Source organism: Protopterus annectens, chromosome 11.part0, assembly GCF_019279795.1.
Source record: "Protopterus annectens isolate FY-2018-M chromosome 11.part0, PAN1.0, whole genome shotgun sequence".
Classification (NCBI taxonomy): Eukaryota; Metazoa; Chordata; order Ceratodontiformes; family Protopteridae; genus Protopterus; species Protopterus annectens.
The window spans coordinates 129970802-129990995 of record NC_056745.1 but is presented as its reverse complement, the minus strand read 5'-3'; the positions used below and the strand labels follow the sequence as shown (position 1 = coordinate 129990995).

At 37.9% G+C, this 20194-nt stretch overlaps 1 protein-coding gene across 4 annotated transcripts in view; it reads left to right on the top strand.

Annotated features, from left to right (window-relative positions):
* The window catches only part of CACNA2D4 (calcium voltage-gated channel auxiliary subunit alpha2delta 4), a 2573275-nt gene that overhangs the window by 2306550 nt on the left and 246531 nt on the right, over positions 1-20194 (top strand). For all 4 annotated transcript variants that reach the window (XM_044087505.1, XM_044087506.1, XM_044087504.1 and 1 more), the window contains one exon: positions 17662-17779. In XM_044087505.1, coding sequence (XP_043943440.1) covers positions 17662-17779 — 118 coding nt within the window. The remainder of the gene's footprint in view (positions 1-17661; positions 17780-20194) is intronic.

The following is a 20194-nucleotide window of genomic DNA, read 5'->3' as shown; positions in this document are numbered from 1 at the left end:
AGTGCATCATTAGTGTGTTGTAATGTAGTTGGTACATACAAGGTCTCACTTATGGGTTTGTAACTCGTGAGTGCATCATTACTGTGTTATAATGTAGTTGGTACATACAAGGTCTCTCATATGGGTTTGTAACTCGTCAGTGCATCATTACTGTGTTATAATGTAATTGGTACATACAAGGTTTCACTTACAGGTTTGTAACTCATGAGTGCATCATTACTGTACTGTGTTATAATGTAGTTGGTACATACAAGGTCTCACCTGTGGGTTTGTAACTCGTGAGTGCATCGTTACTGTGTTATAATATAGTTGGTATCTTATTCTTTTGTAAAATGCTATGTTGAGTTTAAAATGGGTAGCAAAATCGTTAATGTTTTTCTTTTTATTTGGTTGATTATTACTTTTGGTTTTTGTAAAAACAAAATCTGTTTTACTTTTAATTTTCTTTATTAATATTCCAAACCTGACTTTGCCTCTTCATTTCTTCTACTACCATCTTTTCTTCCTTCATCCTCTACTACCTCCTCAACCTTCGCCATTACTCCTTGATAGATAATCCACTTCTGGACCTTGGTTAGTATTTGGCTAACTGCCCTTGCGAGCCATTTTAAGCCTAGCCAATGATCCCTTGTGTGACTCAAAACCTGCACCTTGTGCTTGTAAGGCAAACACCTTAACCATTAGGCCACCCTCCCAACTGTTATAATTGCTATTTGAGTTTTTATCAAATTGTATATGTCATTTTGGAGCTTTTCGCCCTGGGCCTCCGCTGAAAATGGGTACTTTTTGGCCCAGTGGACCTTCCCAGTAAACAAATGCAATAAATAAATAAATTAAATAAATAAATAAATAATATGCTGGATCATTCCCCATGTCATCATTGAAAATGAAGTAAAACCCAGATGATGTGTGAGTAATCAAAATATATACTATATATGGTTATTTGTGCCTAGATCGCTGACCAACTACAATGACAAACACTACATCCACTGCAAAAGTTTGAATCTAAATCCACCCTCATTATATATATCAACTCTGAGATCCCAAAGAAGTGAGGAAAGGGCAAAATCCCACTTCGCACTGTATAGCGACCAGCACACAAAGATACATTGATATAGAGCCAGATAAATAACTAGAGAGATAGATATAGATTGTTACACTTACATCCATAAATTTATTTATTTGTGTGACACTTCAGGAAGGTACAGTGGATATAAAAAGTTTACACACCCCTGTTAAAATGCCAGGTTTTTGTGATATAAAAAAATGATACCACAATAAATCATTTCAAAGCTTTTCCCACCTTTAATGTGACTTATAACCTATGCAATTCAATTAAAAAAAAAACGAATCTGTTAGGGGAGAAATATAAAAAATAAAAAAATGTACAGTAAGATGGTTGCATAAGTGTGCACACCCTTAAACTAATACTTTATTGTGTGTGCACACCATTAAACTAATTCTTTGTTGAAGCATCTTTTGATTTAATTACAGCATTCAGTCTTCTTGGGTAGGAGTCCATCAGCATGGCACATCTTGACCTGACAATATTTGCACACACACTTCCTTGCAAAATTGCTCCAAATCTGTCAGAATCCGATGGCATCTCTTGTGCACAGCCCTCTTCAGGTTACCCCACAGATTTTCTATTTGATTTAGGTCTGGGCAATGGGTGGGCCATTCCAAAACTTTAATTTTCTTTTGGTGAAGCCATTCTTTTGTTGATTTGAATGCATGCTTGGGGTCAGTGTCATGTTGAAAGGTGAAATTCATCTTCATCTTTAGCTTTCCAGCAAATGCCTAAAGATTTTGGGCCAAAAGTGACTGGTGTTTGGAACTGTTCATAATTCCCTCCACTTTGACTAAAGCCATTCCAGCTGAAGAAAAGCAACCCCAAAGCATGATACTGCCACCACCATGCTTCACCGTGGGGATGGTGTTCTATTTTGGTGATGTGAAGTGTTTTTGCACCAAACATACCTTTTGGAATTGTGGCCAAAAAGTTCAACCTTGGTCTCATCAGACCATAACAAGTTTTCCCACATGCTTTTGGGAGACTTGATGTATTGTTTTGCAAATTTTAGCTGGGCCTGGATAGTTTCCTGTGTAAGAAAAGGCTTCCATCTTGCAACCCTATCCCATAGTCCAGACATAGGGAGAATACGGGAGATCATTGTCACATGTAGTACACAGCCAGTACTTGCCAGAAATTCCTGCAGCTCCTTCAATGTTGTTGTATGTTTCTTGGCAGCCTCCCTGATCAGTTTTTGTCTTGTCTTTTCATCAATTTTGGAGGGACATCCAGTTCTTTGCAACATCACTGTTGTCCCATGTTTTCTCCACTTTTTGATGACTGTCTTCACTGTGTTCCATGGTATATCCATTGCTGTGGAAATGTTTTTGTACCCTTCTCCCGACTGATACCTTTCAACAATGAGATCCCTTTGATGCCTTGTAAGCTCTCTGCCAACCATGGCTTTTGCTGTAGCAAGCAACTGAGTAAATGTCAGGAAAATCCTACTAGGGCAGCTGAACTTTATTTTGGGGTTAATCAGAGTCTCTTTAATTGATGGCAGGTGTGTAACCAAGAAAAGTGAATGCTGTAATTAAATCAAAAGGTGCTTCAACAAAGTATTAATTTAAGGGGTGCACACTTGTGCAACCAGCATATTGTACGTTTTTTTATTTTTTTTATATTTTACTTGTTTGTTTTTCAATTGAATTGTACAGGTTATAGGTCACATTAAAGGTGGGAAAAGTTTTGAAATGATTTATTGTGGTCTCATTTTTTATATAAAAAAACCTGGCATTTTAACAGGGGTGTGTTAACTTTTTATATCCACTGTATAATATTCCACATTACAGTGGAGTTATACAAACTGGTTTTAAACAGCAAAATATTCTGAACTTTAGGGATAGGGTAAGACACTGTTGGACAAGGTCACGAAAGATATGTTGTACAGTGACTGAGCCAGTGGTGCAGATGATGGTCCTTTTGGGGGGGGGGGCCCTCAATATTGTGCATGTAGAAGAATAAGGTTACTGGAATGGGTGGTAAGGGAGCTCAAGAGATTTGTGGGAACTGGGGTATGGGCAGATGGGTGGAAATGACAAAGGGCAGAAAATTCTTAGGTTCATAGGTTGCCACTAGGTGATGGACCATTTAAGTCTTTTTAAAACTAATCACTTCACTCCCAGGGGTGCATCCAACCTGTTTCTTCACCTAAGACTTGAATCAATGCATTCAGAGAAGGAGCAAGGTGAGGTGAAGTGAGGAAGAAGAGTAGACTGACCAAGGAAAGATAAGCAAGGAACAAGTAGAGAATGGTAGGTAGGATCGAGCCATAGGGAAACAGGATGGTAGGTAGGACTGAGCCATAGTGAAACAGGATGGTAGGTAGGACCAAGCCATATGGAAACAGGATGGTAGGTAGGACTGAGCCATAGTGAAACAGGATGGTAGGTAGGACCAAGCCATATGGAAACAGGATGGTAGGTAGGACTGAGCCATAGTGAAACAGGATGGTAGGTAGGACCAAGCCATATGGAAACAGGATGGTAGGTAGGACTGAGCCATAGTGAAACAGGATGGTAGGTATGACTGAGCCATAGGGAAACAGGATCGTAGGTAGGACCAAGCCATATGGAAACAGGATGGTAGGTAGGACTGAGCCATTGGGAAACGGGATGGTAGGTAGGACAAAGCCATATGGAAACAGGATCGTAGGTAGGACCAAGCCATATGGAAACAGGATGGTAGGTAGGACTGAGCCATTGGGAAACGGGATGGTAGGTATGACCGAGACATAGGGAAACAGGATGGTAGGTAGGACTGAGCCATAGGGAAACAGGCAAGGTACTAGTAGAGAAGGACAGACAGGAACTAAGATGAGGGAAGGTAGATAGAAGACAGGTAGGGAATGGTAGGCAACAATCATAAAGGAGGAAGAAGGGAGCAGGAAATTGGTGCCCACTATGGATACAGAACAGAAAAGAGAAAATGCAGGAGAAGGAGGAGAGAAGGGAAGAGCAGGAGAAGAAGAAGGCCAAATAGAATAAGAGAAGACAGAGCCAGGATTGGAAAGCAGTGACAGCTGTTATATAAATGAGGCAGCTTGTGAGATAGGGAATGACAAGGGTGGGAGGATGCTACAATTAAAGTGAGAAAAGCTGCAGGTAGCAAGAATAGTGACATGGAGCAGGAAGCAAGGAAGTAAGAAAGAGCCAGGGAGGTTGCAGATAAGAAAAGTGTAATGATGGAGTACTGAATCACATATGGAATTAAAAGGCTTGGCTAAAGAGAGACCATAATGGCTTAGACTTAGGAAGAACTGAGAAGAAGCAACCAAGATGACCGCCAAGGGGAGGGTGAGCACATGTTGTGGTGCATTTAAGCACCAATGACCTATTAAATTAGATGGCTAAGTCAGTAGAAATAAGAGCCATGCAGATGGCAGAGAGGGATCCCACCACAGAAGATCGAAGATCACATTCTCTGAAGTGTTACCTAGATCAGAAAATGTCATCCTTGTGCTGAGGAAGGTCAAAATCAGAGAATATAATAACTGGTTGCAGCACTGGACAAGGATGACAGGTGTGGTGCTGTAAGGAGGAAGGATTAAGACTGGCAGAGAGGCCACCTTTATGCCAGTGATAGGCTCCATCTTTACACAGAGAGGGCATCAATTCTCAAAGCTGTGTTAGAAAGCTACACCTCTGTGATTATACTTTTAAATTAAGATGGAAGAGTTGAAGGGTTGTCATGGAAACAGAACAAAGGGATAATCTGTGAGGCACTAGGCAGAAGGAGAAAATGAACAAAAAAAATTGTAGAGGAAAAAATAAGGATGACTCGGAGCATGTCTGGGTGGTACTAATGTGCAGAATGAGGAGAACGGGAAGGAAAAATGACAGCAGCATGCAGGGATGTAGGAGGGGAAGATAGCCATTGCTGGTAACAAGGAAACATTGGCCAGTGACAGAAGAGAGTGAGGCATTAAGCTTCTAAGGTAAAGGTTAATTACAGGTGAGAGAGGGATAGAACGAAAGGAGAGCGGCAAGCTGTGTAAAAGAGGCCATCAGTTGTGAGGTTATTGAAAAGGAGGAGGAAAACCACCCCATGATGGGGTTAAAGAACAGGGAGGAGCTCCATCCCATAATGGGGTGAAAGAACAAGGGGGAGCACCATCCCATAATAGGGTAAAAGAAAAGGTGGAAACACCATCCCAAGAGGGGATGAAGGAGTAGGGAGGAATACCAGCCCATAATGGGGTAAAGGAGCAGGGAGGAACACTACCCCATAATGGGGTAAAAGAACAGGCGGGAGCACCACTCCATGAGGAGGTAAAGGAGCAGGGAGGAACACCATCCTATAATGGGGTAGAGGAGCAGGGAGGAACACCACTCCATAACAAAGTAAAGGAAAAGAGAACCCCCATGAAGGGGTAAAAGAGCAGGGAGGAAAACCACTGCAATATGGGGATAAAGGAGCAGGAAAGAACACCACCCCTTGACAGGGTAAAGGAACTGGAAGGGACGCACACTTGCAGTTAAAGTAATGGAAAGAGGGAATGCTGGTGTGTCCATAATATATTATTGCCCTTGATAGGTCAAGGGATGAAGTTGAAATTCTTAGGGATAAAATAAAAGAAATGGTAAGAGGAGAAGAGGAGTTATAATTTGGAGGGGGGGGGGGTCTGACTGTGCCAGGATCATGCTGGGGAATCCTGAGTTCCAGGATATAGAAAAAATGGCTGGTAACTGAGGTGTCTGACCCTGAGGGGATTATCTAGCTGTCTGGAACTATACCACAAAAGGTAGTATTGTGGATGTTATCTTAAACAAAGAGAAAGAGGAGGCCAGAGACTGAAGGCACTGCTGACTAATACTAATCATGATACTTTATGATTTAGAGTGGGTAGAGGAGTAACAAATAAAGGACAGAGATAACAGTGTGACATTTCAATGAGAGATTATGGTGAACTGAGAAAAAAGTTGTAAATGAGTTAAAATATGGGACTCAAGTCAACGGTTTGAATATGATATGGAAAAGGATTAGGGATCGAGTAGGCAAGGTTATGGAAAAGGATTTGAGAAACAGACAAAATTAGATAATTAGGAAAAAGCTGCCCTGATTATGTGGGAATGTAAAACTAATAGTAAAAAGGGTAAAGAAGAGGTAAAAGGAAGGAGGTGGAGGAGGCAAGCAGAAGGCCAACAAAAGAGGTCAAGAAGCAAAGGCCCATGTCAAAAAACAGTTCATAGAAAGAGTCAAAAAAGGGTAAAAATATGTTTTTAGGTATACTGCTGAAAGGAGGAAGGGACGTACAAACCTGACTAGACTGGGAAAGAATGGCAGAGAGATTACAGAAAACAGGGAAAAAGCAAAAGAGAAAGCAATGGGTGGGTACTGTGCTGGATGACAGGAAAGGCAGAGTTGGAAGAGCAGTAGATGGACACTGGGATATAGAGAAAGTAGGAGAGGGAAGTGTATGCACAAAGGCTAGATGGGCCACTTCAGCAAATCCACAGGAATTTGGCTGGAGTTCTGACAAATACCCTTACAGCAATCTTTTGCAGACCACTGTCCATTATAGAACTTTCTCAGAGCAAGAAGATTGCAAGTGTGGCACCACTATGCAATGGGGTAGAGGGAAAAATTTGGAGACACACTGGCCCATTCGCTTAACAGCATTTACCTGGAAATTCATTTATTAAATCCCAAGACAAAGGTTAGTATTCACAGAAACAGCAGTTTCTAGGATAGCAATTGGCAGGGATTTGTGGCCAGAAAGAATTGTCAGTTTGAAGTGATCCACTTCATTGGCTGGGTTACAAATGAACTTGACAGGACAGTTGTTTGTGGTAATTGTGGTTTACCTAGACTTCCTAAGACTACTGACTGAGTTTTAGACATTCATCTGACTGGATAACTGTGTGTTTGAAGGGTAGGACACACTGGGGTTTGATAAGATGGATGAAGTGAGGGGTAAAAGAATGTGACTAGTAGAGAATCATAGATATTTACCTTGGATCCAGCACTCTTTGTGATGTTTGCATTGGGCATATCTGAGGGAAAAGAGAACAGGATCAGCATATTCACTGATGACACTAAGATAGTTATAGCACTGGATGGCAGGGGAGAAGTGTAAACAAAGCATTGTAAAGGTATACCAAATGCATAGGAAGATGGCGGTTAAAGCTCACTGAAGAGAAATACAGAGCACAGCATTACCATGATGCATGATATCAGTTAAGATCAGTAGAACTGATGGCAAAAGAAAGGAAAATTATCTGGGGTATTAATCACACCTCGATATGTGGAGCCAGCAGCAAATAAAATGTCAGAGTGTATCCTAAGGGGATAAATTCCAGAAGCAAAGAGGTAGAGTGTATCCTAAGGGGATAAATTCCAGAAGCAAAGAGGTAACGATGCTACTCAGTTGGTCCTGTTCAGCCTGCAACTGCAATCCTCAAGGCCATATGAGAAAATTAACATTCATCTGCTATACAAAATCCATGGGAAAGCCACCAGAAAAATGTACAGGTACAGAAAATTGAGACTAAAGAAGCTAGATCTCTTCTCACATATATCAGGACATGTGGAAGGGTCATCATGAATGGGAAAGGCAAAGGATAGAGCTGCATTTAGGAAGTCTGGGACCTGGGCAAATAATTTGTTTTGGACACCCCCTTTTACAATTTCATCCCCATTTACCAAAACCCCCTTTGTGCATGCCCCTCTGACACTTAGACATGATATCACATACATTCTTGTTTTAACGATATTATTGTTACATCTTGTAAAATCACAAATTGCTCATGTTGCATTCCCCCACATGAAAACTCTGAAAGAGCGTAATGACCATCCAAGAAATGATAGAGCAGTGTTCACTTTAATGTTATGATAAAATTGGCACTTTTTATATAAACTTCAAAAAAGCAAAAAAAAAAAAAATTAAACAAGAACATTAAAGGTTAATCGCTTTCATCCTTAATCTATTAGGACTTCATCAGAACTATTTTGTCCTTTAAGAAAAACTGTTTTTATAAAAATGAACTGCTGTCACATGGCTTGATTACTCCAATCATTGATGTGTTTCTGTAGAAACTAAAATAAAACACCAGTTTGTGTTTAGTCATCACAAAACAATCCAGTTGAAATAAACTGTTTAAAAATAATGATGTATTCTTTAAATAAGTGTAAAATGTAAAGTTATAAGTAAAAAGAAGCAATTGTAAATAGTTAAATACTATTAAAACTGTAATTCTCATAATATTCATCCTGATAAAACTAGTAAAGAACAATATTAAACTTCTGTAGCATGTAAGAACATTGGGTCAAATGTAATATACGATCACATTTGTGTGTGTAATATATGGAATAAACATTTGATGTAAACAAGTGTATGTACTAAGACAATATTACAATTTAAAACAATCAGTGGTGTGATAAGAAGTATATGAAAATCAGACTAGAAAGGGGGAACTAAACTTGGTGAAGCATCCAGAGCATGTGTTCAGGATTTGACACACTTCATTATTGTGAATGGTAAATGAATATTACATTATGGAAAAAAATGGTGATGTAGTAAAAAATCTGTTTTGTAATGTCATATTGCAAAGGGAAGATTAGCCTGATAGAACATCACCAAACCATATATTTCGCAGTTTACTACATTTCATTTTCAATGCAGGTGTAATTGAAATATGTTTATTTAGTCCTGAGGAATCTGTGGCATTTAACTTTAGTTGCCATTTCAATTCTTTACATTCAATATTTTCCAGTTGCCTCCCCTTTCATCTTTAAGAATTATTTCTAAAATACAAAATTCAAACTTTTTATAAAATGTACATATCAATGAATGTTTGTACAATGCATTAGTGGTGTTTTTACTTTTAATATCATAGTTATATTCATACATCCTTTTCTGCAGGATCTGTTTATTCTTCCCCACATAAAAGGTGGGACAGTTTGTCTACTTTGCTAAGTAAATCACATCGCTTGCAGTTCCCTTTTATTAAATGAATCTCAATGTTTTTATAGCAATCTAGTGTTATGCTTGGTGTTTCCATAATATAACAGCATTGACTGCACAAACCACATTTTTGTCCCCATTTGTTATCATGATTAGTGAATTGATTGTGTTCTAAAAGTTTTTTAATGTTCATACCAGTTTTACATTTAAAATTTGGTTTATCCCCCCACCTTTCTGAAAATTTTGTCATCTGTCTTAAAAATACTGCAATTACTTTTAATGATGTTTTAACAGAATTATGTTGCCCATTGTATTCAAGTATCAAAGCATGTGAGAAGCTAAACATTTTACCGTTTATAGTTTTGGAGGTGACTGAAGTTGAAGGCTCAATATGAATAAGTGGGTGGTATTTAGTCCCCCAATTGTTTAAAGCTTGTTTCCTTACTATGTCAAGTAGCTTTTTCATGCTAGTCTGCCTCCAAAAACATGGTACAAATCGTTTTGTAGTCACTTTTGAAAACTCAGAGTTACAGCACATCCTTGCTGCTCTAACTAGTTCACCTTTAAATAAGTTTTTCTTAATACAATAAGGATGACTACTTTGAAAGTGTAAATATGTGTTTGAGAAAGTTGGTTTCCTATAAATAGTTGTTTCAAATCTGTTTGAAATAGTTTCTTTACAAATTCTTACATCTAAATACTTCATACAGTTGTGACCTATCTGGTGTGTAAACTTTAGAAATTGTGTCATGTTTACATAGGTAATAAATTCCAGACTTTTTTTCCTGAGGAGTAGTCCAAAAATAAATATGTCATCCAAGAACCTAGAATAACATTTCCAATTACTATTAAAACTGGAATTTATAATGTATTCATATTCCCAGCTGTACATTACCAAATTAGTATATACAGGGACACAGGCAGCACCCATAGCTACCCCCTTAAGTTGTCAGAAGTATTCTCCTTCAAAAAAATGAAGTTATTATTCAAAATTAATTCCATTAAATCCATGAGTAGTTTTATAAGCCTGTTTTCTAAACTAGTTAGTGTTAAAGCTGTGCAGAAATATCCAAGTCCCATGATTCCCATGATATGTGGTATGCAGCTGAATAACTTAGTCACTTCTACTGTCGAAAAAGTAACACACAAAAAATCTTGTTTAATCTTGTGTAAGAACTCCCATGAAACAGCCACATCTGTAAGGAGAATCCAAATCCCAGATATTTTTGTGTGCCTTTGGAATCTCAAAAGCAGATGGTATGAATGGATTTTTCTTACTAAGAAGTTCCTATTCTACAGGTGAGATGACTCCTTGTACTAAACAGTCCTCTAGAAACAAATCAGTCTCCCTGTATGCTATATGTATTTCGTTCTTTGATACTATTTCGTATTTGTCTTGCTCCTGAAGCATGTTGAAAATCTTGCTAATGTAATCTAGTTTATCCATAAACACAATTCCCCCTGCCTTGTCAAGTTTCATAACCCTTTAGTCTCTGCTTGATATAAGGCTTTGTACAATATATTTTCCTCCTCACTCAAATGACACGTGAAATTGCGAGGATTTATCCATGTTGTATAAATCTTTTTCACAACTTTTTTTTCAAATGTTACTACCAAAGGGTTTAAAGGAGGGTTGAAAGTACTTTTTTTCTTCGATAAAAAGTCAGTGTCATTTAAAATGTCCACTCATTCCTGAAGTTAAATAAAAAAATTAAGTTTTCTAGTGTAGAAATTTAGTTAAAGTGTCCCTAATGTCCATACATTTGTGGGGTACAAATTTAATTCCTTTACTGAACAAAGAGAAGTGACCATCCATGATTTCTATTGTGCTGTAATTGAAAATGTTAAAACCTCTAAAGCTAAGTAAAAGTATCATTATGTGAACTCTGGTATATTGTATGTAACTTGTTCAGTTATTTTTGGTTCCTTTGATTTTTTCCAGTAACTGCCCTCCATCTTGTTCCCCCTACATTTTCCACCCTCCCCAAATTCTCCACATCTGGTTGTTGAACCTCTTGAAAATGGTGGAGGTGGTGTGGGGAATTGTATGGGATGGGGGATGTTGTCCTTTCAAGCTTGATTTTCTAGTCTCTCGGATCTTCTTGGTAGTGTGTGAAATTCATCCAAACCCATATCTGAATTATGTGACAATCAGTATCATAACTACTGCTAACCTGAACCACTTCAAAAAACTACTTAAGACTTACCTGAATAGTAATTGGCTATGCCCAAGCTCTAGCCCTGGCTAAACCTCTTTACTCTTATCCATTAGTATCCCTGTCTTATTTCCTTTATCTTCTTACCCACCATCATACGTAATTATATTTTCTTTTTACCATTACATTCTCTCTCCTGTCGCCCCCCCCCGCAACTATCTTTATATCTCCTCGATCTATAACCACCACCTACTAAAAACCAAGACCTTTCTCTCTTCCCCTCACCTTACTTTAGCATACCTTCATTGTTACAGTGTTACATTGTTGCATTGCTCTCTTCCTCATACAGACATTCTTGTTTTACTAGCTCTACTCATCTGACCATATCTCCTTTCCATTGTTTCTCAAAATTCCTTCTCAACACTATCCTTTCTCTAGCTTATTGGATCTCCTCCTGTCTCTTCCCTCACATACCCTCACATTTTCTCCCTACTTATCTTTTCTGCTATCTCCTTTCCCCATTATGTTTTCCCCTCTTTTCTCACCTCTCTTCCATAATCCGCGTGACCTACATAATAGACCTTTTAAACTTTTACCTATACTTTACAAACCAATGTTCTAAATCTTCCAACTTGTATGGTCTATGTTTACTACAGGAAATACTATCCTAATATAAATCTTAAGTCTGTACCTATTGACCAAGATGATTTTTGAACTAATGTATGTAAATATGACTGTACTGTCCATCCATGTGCTATTATGGTCCCTTTCTAATGTTCTTATGCTAATGTGTTATACAACTGTAATCTTTGAGCTAGCATATGTAATTATGTCTCTACCATCCATCAAAGTGTTTTATGGTCTCTTCCAAATGTTAAAGACAAGTAGAATGCAAACAAATTAACCAAATAAGATCACAGAAGACAAGAGGACTGCAAACTCAAGCCACTGTTTATTATAGAAACACACAAGCGCTTTCATCTTATAACAACTTCAAAGACTTCATCAGATGTAACAACATAACATTCAAACTTGCTTTTAAAAGAATAAACAATCACATGGATGTCTTGGTAGGATGTACTCCTATGCATAAGCCATGTGGACCGAAGTCAAAGAGGTTATTCATGCTGAGCTACCTTTTCATCTCCTCAGTGAGAAATGATTGCAGATGGAATTTTGCGAAGCTACCCTATCTATGAGAAACGAACTTGCACCTCACTCTTTCTTTTAAACTGGTGTAGGATAAGTCTCTTTCTGGTCCTATGAAGTAACAGCAGACTTCAAGATACACTCTATAGGTTGGCCACATGGACAGTTCCTGGATTACTCTTACATGAATTCCTTGTATGGCTTATGCAATATCAGTTTTAAAGGCTATTAGCCTCTTCGGAACTTGACTCACTATTCCAGCATCACTCAGATCCATGAGGAATGTTCATGCTTGCTGTGCATTCTACATCCACATTCCTAAATCAAAGCTTCTGGTATTTCTGTAAGGCTCAGGCTAAATGTCTTCACTTCTTATTAATTTGTTAATCCACTTTAGGTAACCAAGTAAATGAGTTTAGCTTTCTTTTTATTGAGATGTGTTGCACATTAGTAAGTTATATCCAGCACTGCTATACCAAAGCACAGTTATCCTAATGGTTGGTTAAAAACAACATGGAAGCTTTACACAAGCAGGTTATATCATTATTACCTGCAATAATACTACTATGACTACTACTAATAATAATAACAATAATATGACATATCTGACATATTTTGCACAACTAAAATTTTCTCAGATAGGCATGTGACTCTGCTTCTTCTTATTTCCTTTCATTAGACAATAGCAAATCCCAGACAGCCCAGCACAGCATTACAGACATTCCTAGCACAAATTCCTTTATCCACCAGTTGGTAATACTTTACCTTTATACCTAATGTAGATGCACCTGGATAATTCTCAAATGTGTTAAATTATCTTCCAGAAATGGTTCTTGAACCTTGGTTAGGCACTTTAAGGTATCAACAGGAACCCTTTTATCTGTTAGTCATTTCATAGTATCAGCAGGAGCCCTTTTATCTGTTAGGCATTTCATGTTATCAGCACAGGCCATTTGCCAACACTACCCCAAAACATAAATTTAAGTAGAAACAAAGAGGTTCAGATCATTAGAGAGCATGTCAAATGACTAGGGTTTCAGTCTATGGACTATAGTCACTAGCAGGAAATATTTAAGTATTGTCCTCCAAAGACCTTCAGATATGCAGCCATTCAAGAACATGTGAGCTCAATCTGCCCTTGCGTCCTCCAAAGATCTAAAAGGATGTAGCCATTCAAGAACATGTGAGCACAATCTGCCCCTGTCTCTTCACATTCTTGGCACACACAGTCTGAAAATATGAATTTCTCATCTATAATTTTCAGGGTCCAGTGATGCCAGTTTAATATTGTAAACTGTAGAAACTCCAGTTTGAGAAGAACCTCACATTCCATAGCCATTTGCTTATCTCTTTGAGACATTCTCCACCACATTACAAACTTTCATGTTTCAGTGTAAACATCCTAGTTCTGTGCGTGTCATGCCCCCCTTGGATTGTAATCTATTACATATGAGTACTTTAAACATGTGATACTCTGATTTACATGTCAAAGATCATAGTGCGGTGACTACCGGTATGTGAGATTCAGTCAGAGTCATACCTGTCATAATATACTAACCTATTCACATATTTCATACAAGCATTTCTTTCCTCATTTCTAAATGGAGTTCCACACAGAAGTTTAGGCCCTTCCAGTGAGTTCATAAGTCCACTTTTCCCCATATACTATATTATTTTTTTAGTTAGCTATTTATCTGCTACTTATTAATTTATTTCCATTTGTTAAATGGGATAGCCCAGATGAGCTCAGAGAGTTCCTTTTCAGCAGAGATTCAGAGAAAGAAAGTCCCCAAAGGAATTCAGACATATTTAAAATAGTAATTGTTTACAAGACATAAGTGGAAAACTACACATAAACTTAATTGCATCTTTGCATGCTGTTTATAAATGCAGTTTGCATATACTGCAAGTGTCCCTATGCCATTAGCTCACAACACAATTGTTTATTGTCATCATAACTCAGTTGTCCAGATTTTCACAAAATCTCCAGATTTTGCCCCCTATTTTTAGTCTTTTCCCTCAGAAAATTTGTGATTTTCTGATAAATCAGAGGGGATTGAAGTCACTAAATAATGACAGAAATTTGAGTTTCAGATTTCATATCCTTCAGAAAGTGCATGCTAATGCAAAATCTGTTATTCTAACAACTTTCTAAGTTTATATGATAAGTAGATTTAAACTCTGTCCTTATTTTTGGGCCTTTGTTCCCCCATTATTTTTGGCTTTGCCCAGATTTCTTGTGCTAAGAGGTTGAGAGGTATGACTGTCATTTGTTCTAAAAGGCAGGTGACCTAACTCCCACTGAGCCAACATCTCTATGTACAGGGCTGGACTTAGGTGAAATGGCGCCAAAGGCCTACTGTTTCACACCCTCCCCACCCCACACATGCCCTCCAGTCGTCCCCTATGTTCCCCCATCTTGGGCTCCCTATACCATGCACATTAATTTTTTTTTCTTTCTTTTCTCGTATTTTGTCTTACTCTTCAGATTTTTCAACTGCATTTTCAAGTTTTTTTTTTCTTTTTATGCAACATTTTCATCCATTGATGGGTTGAACAAAAATTATAATTAAAGTGATTGTGAGGAAAGTGAAAAAAATAATGATTACAGTAATGTATTCTGCTTTATTGCTTCTAAACAGTATATTGCCCCTACACAAGCTATATTCTTTGCACACCTCTGAGGTCTGTGAGAAAAGTAAAAGAAATAATGAAGAAGTAGAAAAAAGCACCAAAAGGTAAACTGCTGAAACAAAAAACACCATAGCAGGCTCCAAACCTTTTGTATAGTCCAGGTTATATGAAATAACTGTTGAAATATCACAGCACAAACAATTCCACCAGAAGTTTGGGATCCAAACCTTTTTTAATAGTCCAGGATATATGAGGAAACTGTTAAAATGCCACAGCACAACAATTCCACAAGAAGTTAAGCGCTTTCACTTAGGTCTATCCCAAGCTTCATCAGAACATGGAATAAAATCAGACACTTTTAAACAAATTCAAAAATTGTCAGCCAATAGTAACATCTCATGCATAATTAATTAAATAAATTCATTCCCCTGCATTATTTAAAGCCCCAGTAAAATATATGCTGTAGTAAACTCTTGTGTTAAAACAGTAGCAACCAAAATGAATACACATATTCTAGCTGCCATAATAAAATACCTGCTGTTATGAATCCTTTTAAAACAATAACAAACAAAGTGAATGCATATACTCTTCCCTTTTCTAAAGTTTAGCTGCCCTTAATTTAAGGACACTGTTAATACTAACATGATCATTCAGTCCCGTTTTTTTAGCTGAATCCAACCTAAGCTGCCAGTATAGTTCTTTAGAAAATACATAATAATGCAAAACTTGTTATTCTAGTAACTTTTTAACTTTATAGGAGCTGTATTTAAATTCTGTCCCTGTTTGTGGGCCTTTGCTCCCTCATTCTGTCTGGCTTTGTCCAGATATCTTGCACTGAGAGGTTGAGAGGTATGCCAGAAGCCAAGTTACGAAACGGATCCAAATTTATTGATCACACCAGAATAAAATTCACAAGTCGGGCGCTTTTGTCCTACTCTGGACTTACTCAGAGCTTGAATAACAATTAATTCCAAAGCTGCTTATATAATCCGCATAACAGTAATTAAACAATTAACTAATAAAATGGTTTATTCTACTATTTCATTAGTTAATTGTTTAATTACTATTATACGTTTCCTAACTTGGCTTCTGGGCTGACATGGATTTTATATTTCTGGTTCTTGTGTTCTTCTCTAAGTTTTGGCACACTCTTTTTGGTTAATGTTCAGTATCTGTGTAACATTATCATGAGTGGTTATATGAAGGAGACAAGTTCTTTCAGATGTATTAACTCAAATGAATGCAAAAGGTGATCTAATATTGCACTGAGATGGTTTCATCTGGAGCAGAGAAGATGAGTACAAGGATTTGTTTGTATGTTAATATAAACTGGCTTCAGGACAAAGAAAATAACTACAGTGCTAAACAAGATCAAAGAAAAAAACGTAGAGCCCTGCAGAATTGTATATTGAACTTCAGCTTTGACGGAGATGTTAGTTCCCCCTCTAATAATACTATGCCACCTATGCAAAAGGTAGTTGAAAAGTGGTCAATGTGTTTTTGATGAATGCCCAATGAAAGGAATATCCTTAGAAAACAGAAATTAATTTACTATATCAAAGGCCTTGAAAAAATCTAAGAACTTTGCTGTAAATACTTCTGCTGAGTTTGGTATGCAGGAAATCCGTAATTACGACTTGGGCTGTGGCATCGCAATTGTTATGCCTAAAGCAATGCTAAAAACTTACAGACTAGATTTTGATTTTATATGTGAATCAGTAGCTCTCTGTAAATTGTTTTCTCTAAAAGTCTGACCTGGAAATAATGCAGTATGTGTGAATATCGGAGTAGCGGTGTGATCCTAGCATTAAAAGTCATTGCACTCTATAGTGTCCTTATTAAAAGAGAGGCAGGTGAGCTAGTTCAAATACACCCAGATGTGAAAATCTGGCAAGTATTTGATCATTTCTGCAGGAATATGTACACATAATTAACAATAATTGGTTTAATTTCAGAAATATTATTTGATTTTATGTACACTTCCAAGCAAGTTCATATTTTTCTTGTATTTTGATGTTAGCACAGCAAATGTCCTTCCAATATTCAGTTATGCATTACTACATAAATAATTTTATGAAAACTCCAGCTATTTTAATGTCAGAAAAATACTTGAATGTGTCAAACTTATACATCAAAAAACAATCACATTTTGATTTTTATAGTCAGAGTTAGCTTTCAAGATTTACAGCACATTAGAATGAAGCAAACATGTATCTGTCAGATTAACAATGATTTACATCATGTAGAAATGTTTTATGAACATATTTAATTAATTGGATGTTGAAATAGACTTTAAAAGAGAACATGGGGAATATTAATGTGCCTTTTTGTAATACTGAGCTTTCAGTAAACTAATATAGTTTCTCATGGAGGAATCGATACTCAGTGCCCAACAAACCATTTCTGAGAGAAAAAAAAGAATAGGATTGTAATTGTGCAATTGTTTGTGCATCTAGAGGTTTACAAGGCACAACATTTGATATTCCTGAAAGATAGATTCAATTTAAACATTGCAGATTTAGAAGTAGCACTGCTAGGAATACCAGCTTAATTAAAGACAAGTGTAACTTATTTTTTCAGTTGAATCTTCTGCAAGTAAAATAAGTACACTTGTAATTTTTCTGCATCCCACAAACTGACCGTTCTTTTTGTGACTCATATGTTTCCGTTATACGACTGCTACATCTTTAATATACTGATGAAAGCCTTTTCTTTTGTATTTTTTTTTCCTTTGCCTTCTTAAGCTCACAGACACAGACGTCATGAGACTCTCCAGCCCTGTGACACCGAATATCCAGTTTTCGTGCATGAGACGACTATCAGAGAGGCCAATGGTATCATTGAATGTGGTGACTGTCAGAAGTAAGTAACTGGAGCTCCATTTATGTATAGCACCTGTACTTAGGATACATTTGGAAGGTGCAATAATAGTATTTACAGAGATAAACACAGAACAAAATACAAAGAGTGCTTATAACTATGGAGAGAATCTAATGAAACATACACGCAGTTATGTGTGGGTCTGGGAGGGTGGGTGTAAGTATGTGAAAGCATATAGGACATATGAAAGTCAACCAGATGTGCATGATGCCAGCTGTGTACACTGTTTTGTCAACTTTGAAATGCATAATTGCAAGCTACAGTCATTTATTGTTTGGTCAGCCTGCATGCTACAGTCAGTTATTGTTTGGTCAGCCTGCATGCTACAGTCAGTTATTGTTAAGTCAGCCTGCATGCTACAGTAATTTATTGTTTAGTCAGCCTGCATGCTACAGTCAGTTATTGTTTAATCAGCCTGCATGCTGCAGTCAGTTATTGTTTAGTCAGCCTGCATGCTGCAGTCAGTTATTGTTTGGTCAGCCTGCATGCTGCAGTCAGTTATTGTTTGGTCAGCCTGCATGGTACAGTCATTTATTGTTTGGTCAGCCTGCATGCTACAGTCATTTATTGTTTAGTCAGCCTGCATGCTACAGTCAGTTATTGTTTGGTCAGCCTGCATGCTGCAGTCAGTTATTGTTTAGTCAGCCTGTATGCTGCAGTCAGTTATTGTTTAGTCAGCCTGCATGCTGCAGTCAGTTATTGATTAGTCAGCCTGCATGCTGCAGTCAATTATTGTTTAGTCAGCCTGCATGCTGCAGTCAATTATTGTTTAGTCAGCCTGCATGCTGCAGTCATTTATTGTTTAGTCAGCCTGCATGCTACAGTCAGTTATTGTTCAGTCAGCCTGCATGCTGCAGCCAGTTATTGTTTAGTCAGCCTGCATGCTGCAGTCAGTTATTGTTTAGTCAGCCTGCATGCTGCAGTCAGTTATTGTTTGGTCAGCCTGCATGCTGCAGTCAGTTATTGTTTTGTCAGCCTGCATGCTGCAGTCAGTTATTGTTTAGTCAGCCTGCATGCTGCAGTCAGTTATTGTTTAGTCAGCCTGCATGCTACAGTCATTTATTGTTTGGTCAGCCTGCATGCTACAGTCATTTATTGTTTAGTCAACCTGCATACTACAGTCAGTTATTGTTTGGTCAGCCTGCATGCTGCAGTCAGTTATTGTTTAATCAGCTGTTATTGTTTGGTCAGCCTGCATGCTGCAGTCAGTTATTGTTTAGTCAGCCTGCATGCTGCAGTCAGTTATTGTTTAGTTAGCCTGCATGCTGCAGTCAGTTATTGTTTAGTCAGCCTGCATGCTGCAGTCAGTTATTGTTTAGTCAGCCTGCATGCTGCAGTCAGTTATTGTTTAGTCAGCCTGCATGCTGCAGTCAGTTATTGTTTAGTCAGCCTGCATGCTACAGTCATTTATTGTTTGGTCAGCCTGCATGCTACAGTCATTTATTGTTTAGTCAACCTGCATACTACAGTCAGTTATTGTTTGGTCAGCCTGCATGCTGCAGTCAGTTATTGTTTAATCAGCTGTTATTGTTTGGTCAGCCTGCATGCTACAGTCAGTTATTGTTTGGTCAGCCTGCATGCTACAGTCAGTTATTGTTTGGTCAGCCTGCATGCTGCAGTTAGTTATTGTTTAGTCAGCCTGCATGCTGCAGTCAGTTATTGTTTAGTTAGCCTGCATGCTGCAGTCAGTTATTGTTTAGTCAGCCTGCATGCTGCAGTCAGTTATTGTTTAGTCAGCCTGCATGATGCAGTCAGTTATTGTTTTGTCAGCCTGCATGCTGCAGTCAGTTATTGTTTAGTCAGCCTGCATGCTGCAGTCAGTTATTGTTTAGTCAGCCTGCATGCTACAGTCATTTATTGTTTGGTCAGCCTGCATGCTACAGTCATTTATTGTTTAGTCAGCCTGCATGCTACAGTCAGTTATTGTTTGATCAGCCTGCATGCTGCAGTCAGTTATTGTTTAGTCAGCTGTTATTGTTTGGTCAGCCTGCATGCTACAGTCAGTTATTGTTTGGTCAGCCTGCATGCTACAGTCAGTTATTGTTTGGTCAGCCTGCATGCTACAGTCAGTTATTGTTTGGTCAGCCTGCATGCTGCAGTCAGTTATTGTTTAGTCAGCTGTTATTGTTTGGTCAGCCTGCATGCTACAGTCAGTTATTGTTTGGTCAGCCTGCATGCTGCAGTCAGTTATTGTTTGGTCAGCCTGTATGCTGCAGTCAGTTATTGTTTAGTCAGCCTGCATGCTGCAGTCAGTTATTGTTTAGTCTGCCTGCATGTTGCAGTCAGTTATTGTTTAGTCAGCCACAGTATTTGTCTTTCTTATGAAGAATCACTTTGTGTTTTAGTCTTATTATCACGGTCATGTGATAATGCAGTTAGAATATACATGTGGGTGGG